We start from the raw sequence: 20,477 nt of genomic DNA, 5'->3' as shown, positions 1-20,477 counted from the left end.
CTAAAAAAACCTGTACAAATTAAATTTTCCTCATTGTTTTTAAACCCCTTTCCAATACTATCCCATCACCTCTACAACACAACACCATTCTGTGTCATGATCCAGCTTACCAAAGAAGTTAATACTTGTTGGAAGTGATACATCACAAGTGCTACTAAAGTTGTCATGCATAAGTACAAGAAAAAAAAAATTTTCTTCTTGAAAAAATTAAAAGTTAAGGCTGCATGACCTATTAGGGAGCGCCTTGTATCTATCCGATTCCAACTCATGTCCGCAAGCTTTAAAAAAAAGAAAAAAAAACTATACTGTACAAAATTTCGGACCTGGCGTATTGCTGTTCCCAATTCGTCTGTTGTGAGTTTCTTATGTGGCTGCTGATCGGGTTGTACCTAATAATCACAATCAAAACTTAGAATAAAATATTTTCCACACTAAAAGAACAATTTAATTTAGGAAGCATTCACTCCTGTTCTGGTAATTATGAAACTCCAAATGCTTATCAATAAAGTAAAGGCAAAAGTCAGAAAAAATCTCAAACTTTATAAAAGGAAGAAATTAAGAGCACCTGACTGCAACTGAATGAAAATTATATCCAATCTGTCACATCACTTACAGATCCTTCTATTGCTACTTGTGAAGTTGCTTACACAGTCATTCATAAATATTACTGTGATCTTAGATTACACAGAAAACTGACTTTAGAGCAGAACCAATAAATGTATCGAAAGTCTTGGAGGTTGCTACACTCTTTTACCAGCAGAAATACCACAAGGAAATTTTTTTATGCAATTGCTGCTACTGACATTATTTTTTAATTCAACAAGTACTGTAAAGGAGTGGTTAAGAAAAAATATTTTTGAGCTTAATTGCATTCATTTTTGGCGAATGCCTTCACATGGTGGCATCTAGAGGAACGAACAAGATGATAGTGAAGTGAAAGATGATACTGCTCAGGAAAATATAAATTTTCCTTCAGTTCCTCAGTCACTTGCACAACCTGTAATAAGAAGACATATTATTCCAAAATGGCACGAGAGGTGGCATTCCCCCTCTCTTGCCATCATTTATAAAGATGTTTTCATGTGCCGCCTCTTGGTTATGTCATTTCATTAATCACACCCTGGATACGATGTGTTTTACTCTGAAGAGTCCACACTAGTAACTGCCATACATCCTTTGTACAGGAAAGTAGTTTATAGCATGTGATTGCAGTGTGAAAAAATGTGAATGAAATTTAAGTTATGATAAACTCCCCAAGCAAGGGGATACTAAATATTTTAGAAATAGTTTTGATGAGAGCACTAAAATTTTCAGAAAAACATAAGATAAAATTTTATATTTCCTTGCCTTAAGAAATGGTTACCACCGATATCTTTCAAATAAAATTACCATGGTGGTAAATAGCTAAAGCAAACTAATACCCAAATCACTTACACGTTGATAATTGCTGGTAGCGGGAGTGTGACAAGATAAATAAAATATCTAATGATAGGCAGCCATTTAATGTATAAACTTACATGAGCTCTTAATTGAAAAACCCAATTACACTTGGCCCTTTTACCATTAATATTACAGTTTAAAACCTGAGTGAAAAGACTGATATGGTTTCACTCCACTTGAAGTTCCTTGCTAAACAAATCCTTTCCATAATTTTTACTTATGTCTATTCTACAACTTGAAGTCTTCCTTCTATTTCTTAGAAATTATCAATGCTCCTAAATAACACTTACTAATTCTAGGTCAAACCAATCAATACAAATCAAAACTATTCCTCATGAACGTAGCTCTTAAATTTTCAAGTACACAAAAAACGTTTTCACTCATACTATTACTCTCTAACATCATACAGTAATTACTTTCTTTCACCATTAAACTTGAGAGTTTCTACCTCTCTAGCCAAAATACCCCATTAATTTACGAAAAACTTTTGTAAACTTAGAACACCTAACTACACAAGCACATCTTTGCAAAAGTCTTAGAAACTGTAACCTTAGTTCAACTTCCAAAGTCCACTTCACACAATCTTTCAGACTTTCAGAAGGTTTTATTTACTATCAAATTCACACTGATACTTCACAAGAAAGAGACTTGGCTGACACTATTCACATGGATTTACGGCTAACTACTAACCTACCTGGATTTTTAGTTTTGTACACTATTGGAGCTCACTACTAATCATCATGTACTGTATATGCTGTACAATATTCAATTACTGTAACTCATAACTCATAAAGATAACTATATAATATTTTCAGATAACACAGCTCATACACAAGGAATACAATGTACCCCGATATGAACGAGACCTTCAAGTCCAAAGGCTACTTGACAGAAAGAAATGAATAAAGGTAAAAATTTTTAGTACTTTGTATGCATTCATGAGAACTGGTAATTAAAATGACCTGTATAATGATCATGCTAACTTCTAAGACTATGTAAACAAAGGAAAAATTAAAACCTACCTCCATGTTTCATGAGGTGTCGGCTGTGGCACTGTTAGCCCAGTAGGTATGGACTCCCTAGAGAACATTGAACCTGGTGGAGGACCTGGTATGGAAGTGGGTGTCACGCCAGGATGGTGGAATGTTGCAGCACTTGGTGGGGCACCTGGTGGGCCTGGTGCTCCACCACCAGGATATCTCATACCAGTGAGACCAGGCACTGAAGGTGTGAGGTGAGAATGACCTAACAGAGATGACTCATAGCGATGAGAGGGTCCTGGACCAGCCAACATGGATGGTCCAAGGTCTGGTGGCCTAGGAAGGGTTGGAAATATTGGCGCCCCAGGTCCACCTCCAACACCTGCAGCACCAGACGGAGGTTGCAGTAGATCTGCTGTACTTCCTAATTTAGCACTAGGTTTCTCAGGTGCCTGTTTCTGTTGATGGTAGTATATTTCCCAAGCAATACGTACATGCATAGCATTCCATCGACCTGTTTTCTGTAAAATTAAATTTTCAATTATTGAAAGTAACAGTAGTAATAACATATTACAACAGAAACAAAGCCAATTTACTGTGCGTGTCTAACCTTACTTCGACCATAATTCTCAATAAGTAATAAACTTGTACTAAACCAAAGTAAAATACAGTATCGGCTCTTTCTTTACAAAGTTACTGGTCATTTGTACCTACAATATTATGACACAAAACCTACATAAAGCTCAAGTTACTTTTGACCTTTGCCCTGCAATAAATATGGCTAAAATCTATAAAGCCAGGAACAATTTAGTAAACAAACATCTTTGCTTTACAGCTATTCAACAGCCTTGTTTTCATCCAAATAATTTTGCAGTCTCTTCATCCGTATCTAATTTGATAATTTCCTCGACAATACTGCGAGCCAGCCTGTCGTTTCACCCTTTTTCAAACCATGACTTCTTGTATTCATTGAGTCCAAACAATGTCTACCGAAACAACTGAGGTGGTACAGTTCTTGACCTCTTTCGGCTGCTACCTTAAATCCTGCCTGAATATGATGCAGTCAATGTTTATCAATAACATTGGTCTTGATTTTTTTTTTCTTAACTTTGTTACTGAAAATTTACTGATGCCTCATGAACCAAAACAAAACTATTTTTTCTTAAACAACTTTGGTACTGAAAATTTACTGATACCTCATGAACAAAAGTAAACTAAAAAGTTAAACATCACAAATAAACACTTTTTTTTTTTTTTTTTTTTTTTTTTTTTTTTTTGCAAAGGCATGAAACAGTGGAACTGAAGTAGGCGCATGATTCTCAAGCAAATAAATGTTTTACGAGTACTATTTGGAAGAGCTCTAGTATCCAATGTTTGAGACAAATTCACAAACCTTCTTCCATAAACTTCATATCAAAATAGACAGTACAATAACTGAGTTAGGAATAACCACTACCACTACCATCTATGAACTCCTTACTTCCATTAAACAGGAATCTATCTTTTGTATGAACACTCACCTAGTCGTAAAAATCTCAAGGATTTAAATGATACCTGTGATATACGGAGAGCTTTTCAGTTTCACATTGACACACGCTCAAACTTTAGGAATGTTGCTGATTTACAATTTCCTTACCCAGGGCACATGACTTCTCAACTACATAGCTTCTCGGCTCATTATCCTTGCTCAGAGCACATGGCTTATTGACAAAGAAATATACTTCAGTGAATAAGCAGCACACTTTTCGGTTTTTATTCCACTGCTTGCATGAAGACTCTGATTTTAAGATGCTAATATTTCTTTTTTCTCCTTGTCTTATCCTTCAGGAATACACAATCACAGTGGTGAATTGCATTATCATCACTCATATTATTCTTATTCTTCTGCAAAACAGAACTCCAAAATTAACAGGCTTGGAACATGAGGAGAATTAGAGGTTTCAAAGTGCCATCCTCAGTCCCCTAAATCCATTCAAAGAATTTACAACATTCATGAGACTTCCTGCTGCCTACTAGCCAATGTTGTTGATTAGTTATGCATGAGCAATGAAAACACTCCAGAAACCCGAGTATAATTTTCAAAAGAAAATATGCATGAAGCAACCAGAGTTGCTTCAAAATTAGTATTACCGCACGTATTCAGTTGTAGTGAAATGCTAAAAATAAACATTAAGAAGCTCTAAGCATTGATAACAAACAACATTGCTTTTACTGCTTTACAAAAAGTTTATACTGCATCATAGAAAAAGAATAAAGTTATGACAGGTAAGGGATGTTCAACACAATATTAGAGTTGTTAGGTGACTTGATAGTGAGGGACAGAAAAAGAATACAGAGATAAAAGTGGGAACTGACACGGTCAATAAGAAATAACACAAATTCAACAACAGTAGCATAAAAAAAGTGGCCGGTGAAAACTGCTAAAAGAAGGCACACCAAAAAGTGGAAGCAGCAAGCTGGTGCAACACTGGAAAGGAGTTTTAAAGAGAGCAGTGTCCAAAGGGCAACTGAAGAGAGGAGCACTTTCAGGTCTAGCAGAGGACAGGCAGGGAAGATGATATCTTAAAAACTTTGAAAGCTGCCTTAAAAAAGAAAGAAAGACAGACCAAATACAAGCTGAGAACCATTCTAACATTAAGTGTGATCTATTATATGGCTTGCAAGCAATGTTAAAAGGTAGTGAAAAAAAAGCACAAGTCATGCACACTGAAGATATAGAAAAGAAATCTGCTCACAGGGACAAGCATCCTACCTCAGAAATGCAACGGGAGATTCCAACAAACAAAGTAGGCATGTGCTGCAACAATTAGAATACTGTAGTTCCTGACCAAGAAAGCGGAACCTTACCACACAAAACAAAACCAATACAAACAGCTAATGCCAATTTACATGTTGCATTAATAAAGGAAGAAAGCCTCTTTAAGACAAATATTAATGGAAAAAATACTACATATCCTCAGCACACTACATTAATATCCTGGTTCCTTAAGTACTGTAATAGTCAGCAGCGAAAAAATAGAAAATAAATAAAACTAAGAATTGAATCACAAAGAAGACAGAGAAGGAAGCTATAAATTCATTCATAATTTTCAACAATCTAACTATCTCTAAACATTTGCTCAATATATGAACAAATCAATGACAATCCCAGTAGCAGTCAGGTCATCTTTCAATTCTATATTAACCTCTTCCCGCTCAACCCCGTGTATTCTCAGGTTTAAGATAATCGTCATATTTCAGTAAGCCCGAGTATACTCGAAATTCTGTTATCTCTTTCCTAGCAACTCCCAGTAAACTCGGCTGTTGTTTATATTAGTCTCCCACTGTAGAAAGCCGTTTTCTATGCATATGTGCCTTTTTTTTTTTTTTTTAGAAAATTGTAGCTACCTTGGTGCCAGTTGGCTGTTGGAGATGCGTCCTTTCATCAGGCAGGATTTCCATTGTTTTTCGTGGATTTTCTTTTATTATTATTGATATAACTATCATGAGTAGTGAGAGTGACAGTGATACAGAGTATTATGATGGAATGGACGATTCAGGGAGCGAAAGTGATGGTGATATGACGTCAGAATACTCTGATACTTCAGATGAAGATGATGACGATAATGTTCCTGATAACCAAGGCTGGCAAAGAATAACAATTTCGGATGATAAACCACCCTCTCCTCCACAGCCTGCATTTCCCTTTATTGGTGATAATATAATTCATCATGTATATAATACTGAAGATGATGAAGAAAATACATATATTCAGTATTTTGAGTCATTTCTTGATGACAATATTTTAGACATTATTGTTACAGAGACAAACAGGAATGCTGAACAAAAGTTGAGTGGAAAATCAGAAACAGAGAAAAAGAAATGGCATCCAATATATCGGGAAGAAATGAGGATTTTCCTTAGTGTTATTATGCTACAGGGGATTGTAAAGAAACCTGAAGAAAGCCAATACTGGTCTAAGATGCCTTTGTTACATACACCAATTTTTGCTAAAATTATGCCACATCACAGATTTTGCAAAATAAAGCAGTATTTGCATTTGTCAAATGATGAGGATTTTGACCCTGCCACTCATCCTTGCCCAAAGCTCAACAAAATCTGAAAGTTTTATAATAGCATTGTTAGCAAATTCAAAAGTATGTACACGCCTGCACAAAATGTAGCTATAGATGAAAGTCTTTTACTTTATAAAGGACGTCTTGGGTGGGTACAATATTTGCCACTAAAAAGAGCCAGATTTGGGATAAAATATTTCAAGTTGTGTGAATCAGAATCAGGATATGTTTGGAATTTTGTCATTTATACAGGTCAAGGAACAATGTTTGATAATGATTATGAAGACCTTCCCGTGTCTTCAAAAATTGTTATGACGCTGATGAAACCATTACTGAAAAAAGGCTACTGCCTTACAATGGGTAACTATTATAACTCTCCCTAATTAGCAGATTTACTGACAGAAAATGAAACAGACGTATATGGCACTGTCCGTGTTAGTAGAAAGGAAATGCCCTCTGGATTGAAACGAGAAAAATTGCAGAGAGGCGGTATGGTGACTTACAAAAGAAGAAAAGTAACAGCAATAAAATGGAAGGATAAGAAAGATGTTGTATTACTTTCCACAGTGCATAACACAGAAATGGTAGAAACAGAAAAAGGTTAAGAAGCCTAAACTAGTTATGGACTACAATAACACAATGGAAGGGGTTGATAAAGTAGATCAACGTCTCCAGGATTATCCTCTTACAAGAAAAAGGAGAAAGAGGTATTACAAGAAAACATTCTTTCATATTGTCGACTCTGCACTGTGGAATTCCTATCTTTTGTATCTCAAATCAGGAGAAGCAACAGCTCTAAAGTACCGTCTTCAAGTGTAGACGCGACAATAAAAAAGTACCACACACCTACGATGTCATCAAAAGTAGGACGACCAAGTAGTGTACCTCACCCTCTTCGTCTTACAGAAAGGCATTTCCCAGATGTCGTGCCACCTACAGAAAAGAAAAGTAACCCCACAAGACAATGTGTAGTTTGTAGCAGAAAGTGAGATGCAAGTGGAAAAAGGCTAAGGAAAGAAAGCAGATATTGCTGTTTAGTGTGTGATGTATCACTGTGTATAACTCCTTGCTTTAGGATTTATCACACGTAGGATAACTTTTAGGAAAAGATGAAAGAATTTATTTTATCTTATCATGTTCTGTACAGGAGTATATACATTTATTTTCAAAATATAAAGTTGAAATAGGTAATACGGAAAGAAAAGTATTATTCATTATGATGAAGTTAAAACCTTTCATTTCAATTTGTCCTTTTCTATTACTTTTTCATAAAGGCAAGAATCTTTTTCTTCTTGTGATGATGAAACCTTTTACATTTTCTATTGAAAGTATTATATTTTTGTCATCATATTTTTTTCTTCTATGTTAGTCACCAGGCTTTACTTTATCATATTGCATTTTTTCATAAATGCAAGATTTTTTTTTTTTTTGCAATAAAAATTTGCTCCTTTTATTTTCTTTTGAAGATCAGTTATGTTATAAAGTTTTACATTTATCATGTGTAATTATTTTGTTGTTATATTGAAGAATTATGAAAGAATAAAAATAAAGATGAAAATGCAATAAATATATTCTTTTTGTTATTTTCCTTGTTTTTTATAATTTCCGAGAAAACTCGGCCTTGAGAAGTTATGTAATAGTTGAAGACTATCCTGACAAAAAATATTTTTCTTTTGAAGAAATATTCGAGGTGATTTATCACTTTAGCATATACTTTAGAAATAAACAATAAAAAAATATGCTTCATAAAGACTGGAAGTTGGGATAAAAAATGTGAGAGGGAAGGGGTTAATAGCACTTGAGCAACTAGTTTATGCAGTTTTTATTAACTAAGAAATCTTGGCAGTGATAAATTCAGGATGAAAACTCATGGAGGTCCCAATACTTTTTGGAGAATTTCCTTTTGATGAAAACAATTCATTTTTAACTAAGAAGAGATGGTTGACTGCCATCATTTTTGGTTGACTGCCATCATTTTCCTGCCACTAATATTTTTACATGTTTTTCTCTTCAAAATTATCTGTGAAATTAATTTTTATCACATTCTTATTTTATGCACTTTTGGCTTGAATTTCTCATCTGGTCTTGGTCTTCATCCGTGCCCTTTCCTTATGGTTTTATGGGTCTTCCTATTCTTCAACTAGCTTTATCATCTTTCTGCTTTTCTAAGTAACTGGTTCAAACCCATTAATATCTTGATTTTCTGACAACTGGACACCACACTTTCTGATATTTCCTCTTTTACAATGTGATCTTCCCGACTTACTGTACTGCATTTTGTCTTTGCACCTTTTCCAAATCTTCTCATTCTTTGTTGGTGCCCATGCCTCTACTGCAGCATACACAAGTCTTATACCAAAATAGATTTCTCATTCTTTACTTATGGGGTACTCGCATTGTCCAGTAGTCTAGCAATCTGGTTCCCCTTCACCCACTGATAATTACTTTTCCTTACTGTCCTCTCAGCACCCACTTTACAATCCGATACATACAGAAATTTTTTGCTTCTATAAAGTCAGCCACCAAAGGCAAATGATAGGAAATAACAATGTTAAAGGCATGTTGCAGAGATCTTTTGAGCTTAGAAAGCACATGTATTGTCAGGTAATTATCTACTTGGCACAACCTCACCTAAAAGTATATAGGTTCTTATGCAATCTGTGTAAAGGCTCAAGTCAGTCCAGCAAATATCAATTAGTTGAATACTAGATACACTAGGAAAGGGTCAAGTTCAAGTTATCTTTACTAAATTAGGATCTAACTGTTGACTTTCTTTTCAGGTTTATGTGAAAAAGGTTTTTCATCACTGTGTGTGGGACCTTGTTGAAGACAATCAGCTGCAAACATCACAGCAAAAACAGGTGTTATTCAAGAGACAAAGCAAACTACTCTCAGTATAGTGGAATATTAACAATGAAACCTCAATCTCTTCAAAAGAGAATGAGCCTAGACACCAACAGCTGTCTGAACCACATTCTTTCATATGATACTGCATATGTGTTTGCTAGTGTTATGGAAGTCAAATTGGATTTGAAGATGTAAAGTATCTCCCCTACTCTTGAAAAACACATTGGAAAACAAATTTTTTGTCATCTTGTCTTGTAAATGCAGCAAATGCTCGTGACAACAACCACCATTGCTCCAATCTTTTTTTTTTTTTTACAGAAATTCTTTGTAGATTCTCTAAACAAACTGAGGACACCAAACCCCTTGATCATAACCCAAAGACTCTAGACACCCAACATGGGTTTAATAAGAAACTTTTGTGAATAGAGTACTTTTTGTGACAACCACATCAAGCACATCACTAATCATTTACTGTGCCTAAAGTCACATATTTCCACAAATCTTGCTGTGGCATGAACCAGTTATCATGTAACTTTCACAAAAAACTCAATTCCCAGTAATATAACAGACATTTTGGGACTCTCATATATCTCTTCATGCCCTTCCCTTCAGCTACTGGAAAAAAAGATATGGTGTAGTGGAATATCTATCTCACAACCTTAGCAAACTTTACTTTGTCAATGAACTTAATAAGCATGGATATTCAGTGAGATTTAATTTCTTGAACTCATTTTTATTATGCAAAAGAGAGACTTGTCGAAGGCTTTCAGAAGTGGGCTGCTTGGTGTCCCTGGTAAACAATTAACACTCCACTTCATCCATACACAACATTCTTGAAGACCCAACCAAGTCTTCATAAACAAAAATGAGTAGTCTTTGATAACAAACACTGTTCAATCAGTGCTAGGTAGCTCTTGACCATTCATCAAGTTTTGGTACTAACTAAATAGCCACCAAACAAACTAACCAGTTTAGCATTTTCTATTCTCCTTTCTAACTCGGGAAGAAAAACCAATGAGATCACTGGACGGTTAGATGGTATTTGGGGCCAGAAACCAGACCCTTAGGCCATGAAGATCATTCAGTATTATGTGGTCAATGCAGAGGACAAGGTGTTCCTTGGGAAAGTGAGGACACATGCAAAATGTTGTGAGCAGACTAAATGAAGGCCTGAAAACATCACTCTCAGTTAATTCAACTCTTTACACACTATGCCCAAGTCTACAGAAAAATAATCCTTAACATTAGTAAACTGCAGTTACCTAGTATAATGCAAAAAGCTTAATAGAGGTACAAAGCACATTCAAGAATAGTAGCTACTAAAGAAAGAAAAAAGATAATGAACATGACTTCAAAAGCTGTATATTTATAACATGCTGAAGAGTAGTTTATCTTAAGTAATGAAAAATACTGCTAAGAAAGCAAAATTTGAAGATAAGGACAAGAGATGCCTAGATTAGCAGAAGAATACAGTAATATATGATGATTTATTCTTACAAATAAATCTTACACTAAAGAGCAATGCAAATAAAAGTACAAGGAAGCAAAGTCAACAATAACGCTATGAAGAAGTAAGGAATAGACTGGACCTATTTGTGACACGGCATTCACTTAGCTTACCTTCACAAACCCTATGCAGTCACATCATCAATATCAACCTTTACATAAAGAGGTGGCAGAAGGGGGAAACGTTCAAGTGAGAGCTAAAGTAGAAGCCTGCTTTAATGGCCCAAAGGTCTATATAAAGGCAACCATATTCTCTAACCAAGTAAAAGTAATTGCTACAAGAACTAAGACTGCTTACCACTGGTTTACGTTGACTTGGTTCACCAATCTGTCAAATAATAGAAAGTGTGAGGAGAAATAGAAAACCATAGATTTTCCTGCATTTGTAGCCTATACATGTACTAGCAAAAACCTATCATATCACTATACATGTTCCTATCTTTTATCCATTTGTTGCAATATTCCAAAAGGATACAAAAATGAAAACAAAATACAATACATTAAAACAGTGCAACGATACAAAACTTTCCCCACTAGATTAACTTTAAAAAATTAAAAACTGGGTGATTATTTCCAGATTTAGAAATTAATACAACTAACCCTGCAGTACAATACCCCAAGTGAAATAAATTCTTTTGAAATTTACATAAACAGAAAAACACAATTTGCTTACAGATCTTAATATTATATCGATATAAAATGTATAAAATACTTAAATTCTAGGATTACAAAATTGGGAAATGTGTAACCACAGGAAACAAGAAGGAATTTCTAAGGGGAATATATCAGGTTTATCCCTGGTCCCTTCAAGGTCACACTGTTTTTCACAGTATTATACTTTTCATATATGGTCATATCACTGATGTTCACAGGAATAAATCTTGAGAATAAAAAATGCATGAATATCAGAGCAACAACTAAATGCTCATAACTTAAAAACAAATTACTTAATTCATAAAATAAAACTAACCCACTTGACATTAACTGTAGTTTGCACATGGCTGTTTTGCAAAATATTACATGAATAGGGTTATCTTCTTTCGCTGTTTTGCAAAATATTACATGACTAGGGTTATCTTCTTTCACAACTTTTATTTATTCCTATTAACTGTAATATTTCCTATAGACTACACAAAAATTACCACAGTAAAACTCAGCACAAAAAATGCATGGCATTCTTTAACTACAACTTAATATATACTAAGGCCTATTCACATCAGTGCAAAGACATAGATGATTCATAATACAGAACATTATGGGGTACAGGATCAATCAATATTGGGATAACACTCCCTTATGAAATTACTGTAGCACATTTCTTTTTGGCAAAAAACTAGCAAATTAAGGAGCAAATGTTCTTTCTCTTAAAAAATCAAATCACCAGCTTCACCTGCATAAACAATTCACACCTAACTGGACTATTAGAAAAACAAATGATATTTTGATTTATATATAGATTTTAGGCATACATGCCAAGCACTGGGGCAACTAAGGCCATTCAGCGCTGAGACGTTGAATGATGGGTTTTGTTTGTCATCTGACACTCAAAAATTATAGTTTCCCGAAGACCAATAAAATGTAAGACTGCCACAAGCTTAAAGAACTTACCACAATTACAAAACAGGGGAAAAAAAAAAATCTGTCAACAATTCAACTTACCTTCTGTGGCACAGTAGCAAGATGAGTTGGTGGGGCAAAGTTTGAGGTAGGGGGATGCACTAATGGCGTAAGGCCTGGAGGGTAACTGCTTCCTAGGCTTCCTCCAGGCTGATACAAACTACTTTCAAGCCCTACTTTAGTCACTTCCTTAAACTGGAAATTAAGAATAAACATGCAACTTTTATTTTTCAAAGGTTAATGAAGACAAAAAAATGTTTTAACTACACAAAAATATCCTATATTTGATTTACAAGTCATCCTCAAATAGGCATAGACATAGAATAGTGTTGTTTAGATCTAAAATGTAACTTTGAGATTACTTTGCCTCTAAAGAATATAATTGCCCCTGCAAGGAATAACATTTCAGATATGTGAAGAAAAGTTTCCTTTCACTCTTCTCATCCCCATTTACATATTGATGTCCTATCAACAACTGCCATTATTACAAATTGCTACTGAATGGTCTTGGAGTCACCCTTTTCTTTTTGACGTTCAACATACTGTATACAAATTAGTGCTGACTTCAAGACCTATTTCGCCACACCCAATCACGACTTCTCAGGCAGCTTGACACCAGTCTCTACATTTCAAGTTAAACTCAAGACTGGTAACTGGTTCTTCATCTGTTTCACCTCTAAATTACTAAAAATACTCCAATTGATTTTGTTTCAGTATTACTGTACATAACTCCTCTTGATTTACAAAGAGATACTTTTATATTTTTACCATATAATTTGAATTTGAAGGGGTGACTGGGCCATAGCTGGGTCATTCACTCATACAGGCATGCATTTTACTTGCATCTTGTGCAGAGCTTTGTAGGAAGTATCATTATCGAGATTTTTTTCCTCGTGCTACCCTTCATCTGCTCCATCTAACATGACAAACTTAATTTAACAAATCCTTAAAAACCAGTCCTACAACAGTTTTGTGAATCTTACTCACTTGGCTAGTTACATTAATTTATATTTTAACCTTTATACACAAGGACTAAATTAATTTTTCTGTCCCCAGCATGAGAAAAACCTAAGGTCTTGGCAGTGAAATCAGATGAAAGCACTGAGTCACTGATCTCTTTAAAATTGTATAACTGTAGTCAAGCAAAAGTACTTAAAAAAACAATTGAAATGAACTAAAAAAAAATGTAAAAACTTTTCTTCACTGAGCTTCAGCTAATACAGTACTGACAGACACAAGGCATAAGATTTTCCCATAGTCTTCTACTCATCAATTTCCCTCAAGTACTGAACTTCAATAGCGCTGCATCCATTAAAACTTCTTAACACAAGCACTAGGAGAACTGAAAATATAAATACTGCAATGTATCCATACAAGATACCAAATGTAGCCCAAATTTCTAATGGTAAAATTATTTGAACTATAATTACTGTATGTGTATTCATTTGTGAAACATGCAGCCCCTTTCCTGTAAATATATATTGTTAACATCTTCAGTGGGACTTGCATATTTTTTGGAATGTGATTTGACTTTCACACAAGCCTTCAGGTTCCTCACTATCAAGTATTTCATCTGCCCATCACTCTATATAGTAAGAAGTCTACTACTGTTGAATTTTACAGGTTATGACAACATTCTATAATCTATTTTTAAAAAATTATTCATGCATCACATTAATAGTACTGTATCTCAAAACCATAAGGCCTCGGGGTTACAGGTGGAAAACAGATCTTACCAATGACGGCGTTGCCGAGTGTGAGAAGAGACTTGTAGCACTGGGTGGTGGAATGGGAGGTGGTGGTGGCATATGAGGCAGAAGATGTTGATGGACATGAGTGTGTTGATGTTGATGATGGTGCATTTCTGCACGTAAAAAAGCTGGGGGTCCTGTTAGGGCTCCTAAGCTTCCAGCACTGAGGCCTAACGTACGTTCTTGCTGAGCCAAAAATCGAGAGTCCAGCTCCCTTCGTAGTAAATCAGCTTGACCTGTAAAATAAATTGTTTCAAGTACAATACTTCTCCACTACAGCTTATTTAACCATGACCAATAAATACTTTGTGGAATATCAGCATCAAAAAAGTAGCATCACCATACAAATGCCTAAATAAAAAATTATTGTGGTCTAAATAACATTATGACTGGTAAATAACCATATATAACTACTGTTTCATAATTAACCATATATAGCTATTGTGATAAAAAATTAACCACATATAACACAGTTATATAAAAAACTTACCAGGCTACTTTACTTATTCAATTTAAATTTGAAAACTTGACCACAGAAATATTTCACATACTTTAAATACTATAGCTGCATATTTGGTGAAATTTTTCATACAAAAATAAAGGTACAGAGTAAAAACTTACCAAGAGGATCAGGATTCAAATGAGATGGAGTAATAAGCTGAGAGGAACTCAGTTGTTGCGTATGTGGAATAGGTGGAGCAAACATGCCCGTCGGTGGCAAAGGAGCCGAGACAGGGGAAGGACCCAAAGGAAAAGACGGCAGAGGCAGAGGAGGTCGACTTATTGACGATAATCGAGCTGCACTGCTAGAAGCTAAACTCACTACAGGACTGAAAAGAAAGAAGATAAATCATTACAGTAATTTATTGACGATAATCGAGCTGCACTGCTAGAAGCTAAACTCACTACAGGACTGAAAAGAAAGAAGATAAATCATTACAGTAATTACAAGTAAGGAAAATCTTCATTTCATAAACATCACTTCCAGAAACCTAAATCATTATTCAAGAAATATGGTAACAACAATCACTGATCTCAACCATGGAATTTGTTAACACTTCTGACTGAATTTTTTACATGTGATTACATGTGAGTCAAACAATATAACCAACACCATGTAAGGATATATAGAAACCTTAAGTATGTAGAGTAACAGAGTCACCTATTATTACAGACCTTGTACTTATAGACTTTTTTTATTTCTGTAAATTGGCTGGATTACAAAAATTATAATTATAGCCAATGAATTTCATAACCAAGAGAATGCTTACAGTCCAATCTTGACCTTGCAACGAATATTCAAAACATTATCAAAACTCTTACGCATTTAACCCCTTACCAGACTAACCTGAGATATCTTGTGATCAGTGTTCTAAAAATTTTGGACTTACCACGAGATATTTCATAAAAAAGTTAAATGCTAATATAGGACGAATACGAGATGTCTCGTGATACACAGTGTTGTTTTAAGGCTTCCTCAAGATATCTTGTGCTATATCATATGTTTGGCAGTGGTACTTGCTGCTTTAAGTCGTGAGTTATCGAGAATGACTTTTTTGTTTTTTCGCACCGACTACATGTCATTAGTAGCACTTCCTTAGCCATCCTGGTCATCTGTTTGTTTTTTGCTTCTTTTCGCCTGTTTTTAGGTAAGTTTGGTTGTTTTATTTGTCATCTTAGACACTTTATATGTCATATTATTGATTTATTACGTTGATGTCGTGTCTTTTGTTAGTCTCTTGACCATTTTGTGATACGTCAAGTACAATTTTTTTTTCTTTTACGCCGAGCACGCACTATTACTAGCTCTCCAGTGGTGACTTTGAGAATCTGTTTGTTTTGTTTCTTCTTTTCAACTGTTTTTAGGCAACTTTGGTTGTTTTACTTGTCATTTTAGACTGTTTATGTGATATATTATTGATTTATTACATTGATGTTGTGTAATTTGTTAGTCATGACTTTATTTATTATTTTAGTCCAGTTATGGCAAGTTACCATGATGACAGTGATACTGAAGAATCATTTACTGATCTTGAAATGCCTATTTTCAAAATTACTAAAACTAAGCATACGAGATATCTCGTGATAGACCAAAATAAGTATAATTTGTATGAGATAACTCGTTAATGACCATAAAAAGGTCTCAAATTGAGTTTCTAAAAATCACTATTTTACATAAAATAACCACAATTTTATGTTGAAATTAAGAAGTATAGTATGTTAAAAAATAGGTCCTTTAAGGGGTTAAGAGACTGGTGAACAAGTACAAAGTTTTGCTTTTCTAACATATAGTTAAAAATATACATGGGTATGTTTCCAAAGAATCAACTCACTCCTACCTTGGCCAAGGTCTAGACAACGAAGGAATTGTTTGAGAATTGCTTACAGCTGCACTTGCAGTACTGAAAGAGAAAATAAATTTACACACAATGAAACTATAATTACTGCATTTCCTGTAGTAAACAGATCCCTCAAGTTTAAAAACTAACAGTTTTCTCATGACAAATAAATAGTACAGTATACAAACATGACGTACTCCTCAATGGATATACAACCATACTGCTATATCTACTTGCCTATATGGAGATATATGGGGCTCTTGAGCCCTAGGTGAATGCCTAGCAGGAGGAGGAGGAGGAGGTAAAACTGGATGAAGATTTGGTGTGGTGACTCTGGTGGTTGATGGTGGTGTAGAACGGATGTAGTTGGGTTCCACCTTAACTGATGCAGTAGCTGGCACAGAATGGGGTGGGATAGGATTTTTAATAGGTGGTCGAGATGACGTTTCTCCTGGTTCAATTTTAATACCCCCATAAGGCAAAGGAGGTGGTGGTGCTGCCACTGGCCCTGGCACTGCAGAGACAGGAGCTGGAGGAGCACTTGGAGTGTTTGGAGTAGGAGGCTTAATATTAGGAGTTGTGGCAGCAGACAACGGGGGAGCGGGAGCGGGAGCGGGAGGGGGAACAGGAGCAGGAGGAGGAGCACTGGGTGTTGTAGCACCAACAGGGGATGGATGAGGTGAATGTACGTGATTTCTTGGTGATGAAATTGGATTTGGTTTGACACTATTGTAAAGTGCGTGGCTGCTGGGCTGTTGTTTTGGTGATACCAAGGCACTCACACTATAGCTATTCACCCCTGAACCCAGCCCCAGACCACCCACACCTGAACCCCCAACTGGGCCATTACTAACCCGACCATTACTACTCACATGACTATGAGTAAGACTGGTTGTGGTTGTGGTAGTTGTGGTTGCAGTGGTGGTGGTGGTCGTTGTAGTTACAGTAGTAGGTGTGGATGATGCCACAGGCTGTGGATATAAGTGTGGGGATGAATTTGGTATATGAGAAATAGGTTGCCTGGGTACCTGAGGTGGTGTGGGAGTAGAAGTAGGGGTTGGTGTCTGGGGTGTGTGAGATGGGTGAAGAGATGGGGTATGAGGGGTCAACGGTGAAGGAGATGGAGTGGTTGTGGTAGTAGCAGTAGTAGTAGTCGTCGTTGTCACTGGTACTGCTGGAATAGGAGTTAGTGTCACAGGTGTTAAAGGTGTATGAGGAGTGTGGGGAGTGTGGGGAGTGTGGGGAGTGTGAGGAGTATGAGGTGTGTGTGGCGTGTGCGGAGTATGTGGGGTGTGTGGTGTATGAGATGTGTGGGTAGTAGTAGTGAGAGGTGAATTTGAAGATGTTGTATGTGATGGAGGTGGTATATGTGGAGAATGATGTGAAGGTAGGTAAATGGGCTTATGATCTCCAGCCGGTGCAACAGTGGTGGGGGGAGACACTGTGCTAACAATGCCAATGCTTGAAGGAGGATAGTTGGCTGGGCAGTGACCTAACTCCACTGGTCCATTACTGCAAGGAAAAGACATAATATCATTGGCATATATTTAAAACAATATTTAATTTTACAATGAAATTAAAATAGAACAATACGTATGGCAACAGTACCCACTAATTCTATCTAAACTATGCAGACAGAAAATACACAAAAATTACAATCACAGCAACCCCAGCTGTATTTCTTCTAGAAGGAATAATGAAATATCAAGGAGCATCCTTGGTCTTTAAAATAATGAAAATGAAGTACAAAGTTCTCAGCAACACCCCATACAAAAAAAAAAAAATCATCATAATAATTGGTATATCTAGGAGTTAGGTTTTTAACCATTGCTGCCTAAAAATGAAAAGAGCTCTATAAGACAACATGGATTAATACTGAACCCATCTCCCAAAAATGGGAATGGCCAAAAATGCTTTATATATTGCAGCTTCAATTATTTGACATTGGAATCGGAATACAGAATTCAGGCCAAAGGCAAAACACTAGGACCTATGAGGTTATTCAGTGCTGAAAGGGAAATCGAGGGTAAAAAGTTGTTTAAGGTGTAAAAGGAGGAAAACCTCACAGCTGAACTATGAAAAAATTGTTAGGAGACGGGTAGAAAGTAAGACAGAAGAAAGATACTATGAACAAAGGTACAGTAAAAGGAATGAAATGGGTTGCAGCAAGGGGAAAAAAAGGACACTGCAAAAAACCTTAAGTAATGCGTACAATGCAGTGCGTGAGGTGCACTGACAAAAAACATTACCAGTGTATGCAAGCACTTACAGATATGAGCCAATTTATTGCCATGCTGATGGGAAACCATTAAGAAACAAATGAATCAAACCAAAAACAAATTCTGCTGGGGAATTTTGCATCCCTAAAAATACAGGACACTTATTTTACATTACCAAAATAATGTAAAATACAAATTTTACCCTTCTATTTACATGTGTAAACTATATCAAAATATCTTAAGGACAATGGTAATCATCTTTAATCTATTAGAATTTTTCCTTAAATACCTAGAAATCTCTTTCATCATATTGCAAAACCCACAAACTTGCCTGTATGGAGGATGTACAGGTCGTTCAGCCTTTACAGCAATTGGTTTAGGTGGATCTGTTACAGGTAAAGTTGTGGGCCGTATTGACGTTGTGCTTTCACCTAGACGACTGCCAATGGAACCTGAGGAGAGAGGCAATCTTAGTCTTCGACCAATTGAAGTAAAACAATCGCCAAGCTTTTCCTTGCATAATTAAAATTTTAAAAAAGTATTAATTTACATTAAAGAAAATTATTAATCAGTAAGTATTAAATAATATAATCTAATTTAATACTGTACTTATTAGTAAATACTGTACACAATATACAGGCTTCAATATTTCACCTGTCAAAGAATTTTTAACTACTGTTAAAACCACTAATATTTCCTTTGCTACTAACTATTGCACTTTATTTTGAAACTTTCCCTCATAGCCTTGCTGGGCTAGGCCTTAAGAGTAAATTTCTTTTATTCAATAACTGGTTCAACTACATAATAATAATAATAATAATAATAATAATAATAATAATAATAATAATAATAATAATAATAATAATAATAATAATAATAATAATGTACACTGCTCTCTGGTAAAATTCTTCTTTTGGGTGAAATTTTGACTCCCAAAACACTTGGAAGATTTTTGACAGAATGGTACAGTAATTGCAAACACACTGTAATGTCTTTGGTAATATGCATGCTTATAAATCTAATCACCTAAAAACAAGAACCTTCACATGTGACATATGATCAAAATAAGGATTTAAGTATAACAGCACCCAAAGACAGATATTTTTACTCAAGAGCAGTTATCAAAAAAAAAAAAAAAAAAAAAAAAAAATTTCTTTAATAAAAACTACTTAGTCTAATCATAACTTTCTCAAGTGACAAGACACACTTAAACAGTAGAATCTTGTGACAATTATTTAGATTTTAATTGACTTGCCCTTACAAAATGAAAAAGTAGTGTCACCTAATATCAAGCTATTGACTAGTTGTTATAATATGCAAGGAAGAGACAGTTAATAACTGCAAGGGCATAACAGTGTGTACTGCACTGAAACAAATCACTACCATAATCCAACCATCGCTATGAGAGGCTTCAATTTTATTTTACTTTAAGAGCACTTTAATATAGCATGAGGCCCGTAGGTAAAACAATAATACAAACCAGGTTACATACCTCATTCCCTTGTTTACCCACAACAAACCATAAGCTCCTCAATATGAATACTACAATACACTTAACCATGAAACTCTCCGAACCTTTAGGGTGTACTCTAACGGTAACAATAACGGTAAACTTGCCTTTACTAGATGCTCGGAATAAATCAGATTCTGCATCAGACACCTGAAAAGAGAAATATTTTTTAATTGTAATGCTCAGCTTTGTAGGTGTCAGGAATAAGTAATA

The 20,477-nt window shown here is 35.3% G+C and overlaps 2 protein-coding genes across 3 annotated transcripts in view; one reads left to right on the top strand and one right to left on the bottom strand.

The window, feature by feature from the left end:
* Positions 1 to 20,477, bottom strand: part of LOC136832045 (autism susceptibility gene 2 protein-like) — a 115,927-nt gene that overhangs the window by 5,142 nt on the left and 90,308 nt on the right. The window contains exons 5-14 of one of the 2 annotated variants that reach the window (XM_067092558.1): positions 20,372 to 20,414; positions 19,086 to 19,206; positions 16,773 to 18,047; positions 16,536 to 16,598; positions 14,818 to 15,026; positions 14,182 to 14,432; positions 12,488 to 12,640; positions 11,127 to 11,156; positions 2,463 to 2,941; positions 324 to 389 (exon numbers count right to left, since the gene is read on the bottom strand). In XM_067092558.1, the coding sequence (XP_066948659.1) occupies positions 324 to 389; positions 2,463 to 2,941; positions 11,127 to 11,156; positions 12,488 to 12,640; positions 14,182 to 14,432; positions 14,818 to 15,026; positions 16,536 to 16,598; positions 16,773 to 18,047; positions 19,086 to 19,206; positions 20,372 to 20,414 (2,690 nt within the window). The remainder of the gene's footprint in view (positions 1 to 323; positions 390 to 2,462; positions 2,942 to 11,126; positions 11,157 to 12,487; positions 12,641 to 14,181; positions 14,433 to 14,817; positions 15,027 to 16,535; positions 16,599 to 16,772; positions 18,048 to 19,085; positions 19,207 to 20,371; positions 20,415 to 20,477) is intronic. The other variant, XM_067092559.1, reaches the window with a different exon arrangement.
* On the top strand, positions 6,523 to 7,080 carry LOC136831988 (piggyBac transposable element-derived protein 4-like; the record flags this gene model as incomplete). Its single annotated transcript, XM_067092470.1, has 2 exons — positions 6,523 to 6,682; positions 6,866 to 7,080. Coding segments are annotated over 2 exons (375 nt in total), but the record flags the coding sequence as incomplete, so codon positions are not given.

This window comes from Macrobrachium rosenbergii, chromosome 49 (genome assembly GCF_040412425.1).
Source record: "Macrobrachium rosenbergii isolate ZJJX-2024 chromosome 49, ASM4041242v1, whole genome shotgun sequence".
NCBI classification, from domain to species: Eukaryota; Metazoa; Arthropoda; class Malacostraca; order Decapoda; family Palaemonidae; genus Macrobrachium; species Macrobrachium rosenbergii.
The sequence above is the reverse complement of the archived record's forward strand: the minus strand, read 5'-3'. Positions and strand labels throughout refer to the sequence as shown.